The sequence below is a fragment of the Rhyacophila brunnea genome, unplaced genomic scaffold, assembly GCF_057557595.1.
Source record: "Rhyacophila brunnea isolate RB1 unplaced genomic scaffold, BYU_Rbru_1.0 scaffold_9, whole genome shotgun sequence".
Lineage (NCBI taxonomy): Eukaryota > Metazoa > Arthropoda > Insecta > Trichoptera > Rhyacophilidae > Rhyacophila > Rhyacophila brunnea.
Window position 1 is genome coordinate 38,326,154 of NW_028233361.1, and position 3,787 is coordinate 38,329,940.

At 39.1% G+C, this 3,787-nt stretch overlaps 1 protein-coding gene across 1 annotated transcript; it reads left to right on the plus strand.

The window, feature by feature from the left end:
* The first annotated feature begins 223 nt into the window (after positions 1-223).
* Positions 224-3,083, plus strand: LOC147063605 (uncharacterized). The gene is made up of 2 exons (XM_085959735.1): positions 224-1,094; positions 1,238-3,083. The coding sequence occupies exons 1-2, from the start codon at positions 893-895 to the stop codon at positions 2,929-2,931; spliced, it is 1,896 nt and encodes a 631-aa protein (XP_085815861.1). The 5' UTR covers positions 224-892; the 3' UTR covers positions 2,932-3,083.
* The last annotated feature ends 704 nt before the right edge of the window (positions 3,084-3,787 follow it).

Sequence of the window (3,787 nt, forward strand, 5' to 3'; positions counted from 1 at the left end):
ATGCGATATTTATGTAGGTTTTAAATGTGAAACTCTTGGAAATGAATTTTACGACCCAACACATAACAGAAAAGAGCAACCTAAAAAGGCCAAGAATGCTGCCAAAGAATCTGCCAGCAAGACTACATTAGTTTTAACAATGGACTTGCAGTGTGTTGTTATGCCCTAAATTGCTGGCATCTGCTGTTTACTACAAACAGAAACTACAACTTTATAATTTCACCATATATCGTCGCCGTAGATGTCAAGGGAGTCAAGCCACACATTTGGCGAAAATGAGTTAAGTACACAAAAGCATTTTAAAACCATCAAAGATGCCGTGGTCAATGGATTTGAGCCACAAAAAGCCCTATGTATGAGTATTTTGTAAATTGCCAATAGACCTAGCACACATACATTAAAGTAGTCAATGACGACAAGCCGCATAAGTCTTTTGACTTCCGAATAATTTCACATGATTATGTGACTTAACGCTGTTGACCACTGGGACTTCCCGCTCAATCTGTGGCCCGGTACGCACGCCTCGGCTCACATTCGACAAAGATTTATAGTGTTGTCTTGCTCTAACTCAGCATAAGAAACAGAGAAAACTGAGTTTAGCGAGTCGGGTTATTCACGCCAGCACCTGTATCGTGTCATATTATTCATACTAACATTGCGGTTGGTTTATTTGGTGATCTTTTTTCTTTGGGTTTGCGACTGTAAGCATTTTTATTCAGTGTATTTAGTGTGATTGTTGTATTCAGTTGTGATTCAGTGAGAAAAGGTGCTAAATAATGAACTATTCACGTGGGAGACTAATGGTTGCAGCCGTTTTAAATTCTACTAATCAACATACCCGTAAAGGTAAGTGTCGATGAAATATTGAGCTAAAAACACTTACTAGTTAAAAATGTTGATTCAGGCTGCTTTGACAGCAATGAGTAATGTGTGCGCAAGCTGTATTAGTTTTATTTCTTTTACAGACTCTCACGGGAATGCCGTACAAGCTGGATGTGCAGACCTCGAGCTGAATATGCAAGCTCCGGACAAGATTGCTGGTCCAGCCATATATACAGAGCTCCAAAATGTCTCTCCAAGCACACACGTGGGAGGTCAATATTTTAATTTGTTGGTTATCAATAATTGTTGGTTTGATTAAAACCTGTGACCATCAGAGAGTCATTTGCTAATAACAAATTATTAATATTTACCTTGGTAGTTTCAAAGAAATAAACTACTTTGTTTTGTTTTACAGATTGGAACGTCAACCTGGCACCAACACTACTAGATTCAAATGAGTCATGCCAGCAGGAACCTGCATATTATCAACACAACATTAATGTTTCAGGAACTTATACTTCTGAAATAACCGAGAGCAACCATAGTAACAATCCTGTATCATCCATCCCCACTTCTACAGATCAGACTACAGATGATTTAAGTAGGAAACGCAAGCGAAACCCAAAAATGTGGAAGCGGAATTCACAAAAGATATTGAGAATGGCAGGCAGCGAATATCAAAGCAGATCCGGAAAAAAAATTCGAGCAAGGGCGATAAGAGAAGTTAACTGTAAGTGCCATTATAAATGCACATCCAAAATAGGAAAATCACAGCGGGAGCAAATGTTGGCCGACTATCTGAGTCTGGATTCCGAAAGAGCAAGATGGGCCTTCATTGGTAACAGTATAAATCGTATCCCAGTGAAACGAAGGTACCATGGAGACTGCACCAAACGAGAGTATACCTTGCAATACTCTGTGATGTGTAATGAATTGAGAGCCCAAGTGTGCAAACAGTTCTTTTTGGCGACATATGACATCTCGAGCAAAAAAGTTGAAAATGCAATGAAAAAGTTGACTCCTTCAGGTGTCACTGATATAGATCGGAGAGGTCACAAAGAACCGCCCAACAAAAAACCAGAGGAAGTGAGGAACATAATCAGGGACCACATCAAATCGTTGCCCGTAGTTGCTTCCCATTACTGCCGGAGCAGCAGTAAGAGAAAATACTTGCCTTCTGGTTTGAGCGAGACTCGTATCTACATGGACTATGTAGAGTATTGCAAGGAGCATAATGTTGAACCAGAAAAGCACGGCTTCTACAAATCGATCTTTGTCACAGAATTTAACTACGGCTTTCACACTCCTAAAAAGGATCAGTGTGACTTTTGTACTCAGTACAAGAACAAGTCAGACGAAGAGAAGGCAAAAGACGAGGAGGAATACAAACTGCACTTGACTCGAAAAGAGGAAGCGAGAGAACACAAAAAAATCGACAAGGCCCAAGCTATGTGTGATCCAACAATTAGTTGCTTTACCATGGATCTGGAAAAAATATTGTTGACTCCAAGTTTGCAAGTAGGACAGTTGTATTATACCAAAAAGCTGAAAACCTACAATTTCACAGTGTATGACCTGGCTACTAGACAAGCGACGAACTACATGTGGCATGAAGGTGCAGGTACAAAGGGTGCTTCGGAGGTCGCCACGTGCCTGTGGAAGCTCTTGGTTTCAGTAGGCCCCAAAAAAGAAGTAACTCTGTATTCGGATACAGCTTCAGGTCAAAATCGCAACTCAGTTGTATCTACAATGTTATTACGTGCCGTGGAACAGCTGCCCATCAACACAATAAACCAAAAATTTATGGAATCAGGGCACTCCGAAATGGAGTGCGATTCTGTGCACTCCACAATAGAGGCCCGAGGAAGGAAAGTGGACGTATTCACACCAGAAGGATGGTATATGGTCGCCCGTACCGCGAAAACTAGTAACCCCTACCATAAGGTTGTGGAAATGGAATATTCCGACTTCTTCGATTACAAGAAATATTGCAGTCAAGTGATGACCAATAAAACTCTGTCGGAAAATGGAGACAAAATGAAGTGGCTAAAGGTAAAGTGGTTCCAATATCGCAAAGGTGAACCCACGACTATCTTTTATAAATACTAATTGAGCCAGAATAACTTTGAGTCACTACAAATCCAGCGAAGACGGCATCGAAACGTACCTACCCTAGAAGTACCAAGGCTGTACAGTTCCAAACCTAGAATTGACCAAGGTAAACTAAAAGATCTGTCAAAACTATGCCAAAAAGGTAGCATTCCGTCAACCTATCACGACTTCTATAAAAATTTGGAGCCTGAAGATCGTCCAACTCAGAAAAACAGCAGCTCAGAGAGCGATGGAGATGATTAAAATGTGTGTCTAGTTTTATTGTAACTTAATTGTAATTATATATTTTTTTCTTTTATTTTGTTAACTGTCAATTCATGGTGTAACTGCATTGTATTGTTGTTTTAATTTAATAAAACGCAATTTTTTTGTAGTACTTATTCCACTTTTAATCAATAAATTAGGACCGGTTTCGTCCGCCTCATAGGGACATTTTCAACTGAAATGAACAAGTTGAAAATGTCCCTCTGAGGCGGATGAAACCGGTCCTAATTTATTGATTAAAAATGGAATAAGTACTACAAAAAAAGCGTTTGATTAAATTAAAACAACAATGTAATTATATTTTTGAAAAGCTAACTTTTTGTTTAGAGACGACTATGTTCACATACTGAATGAAATCAGGTAGATTCTAGGTTAAGGTGGGCACCATAAAAGGTCAATAATAGACTTTTCTTTAGAGTATATCCACAAAATGTTAGTGCTTTGTCCACAAATTCTCAGTGTTCAACAGGCATAAGAGGCCTAACTCTTTTGACTACCGCACAAGTATGCCAACTGTACATGTCAATATTCAGTGGTCAAGAGATATAACACACATTACTTTTAAAATACAATTTTTTTTAGTTATTCA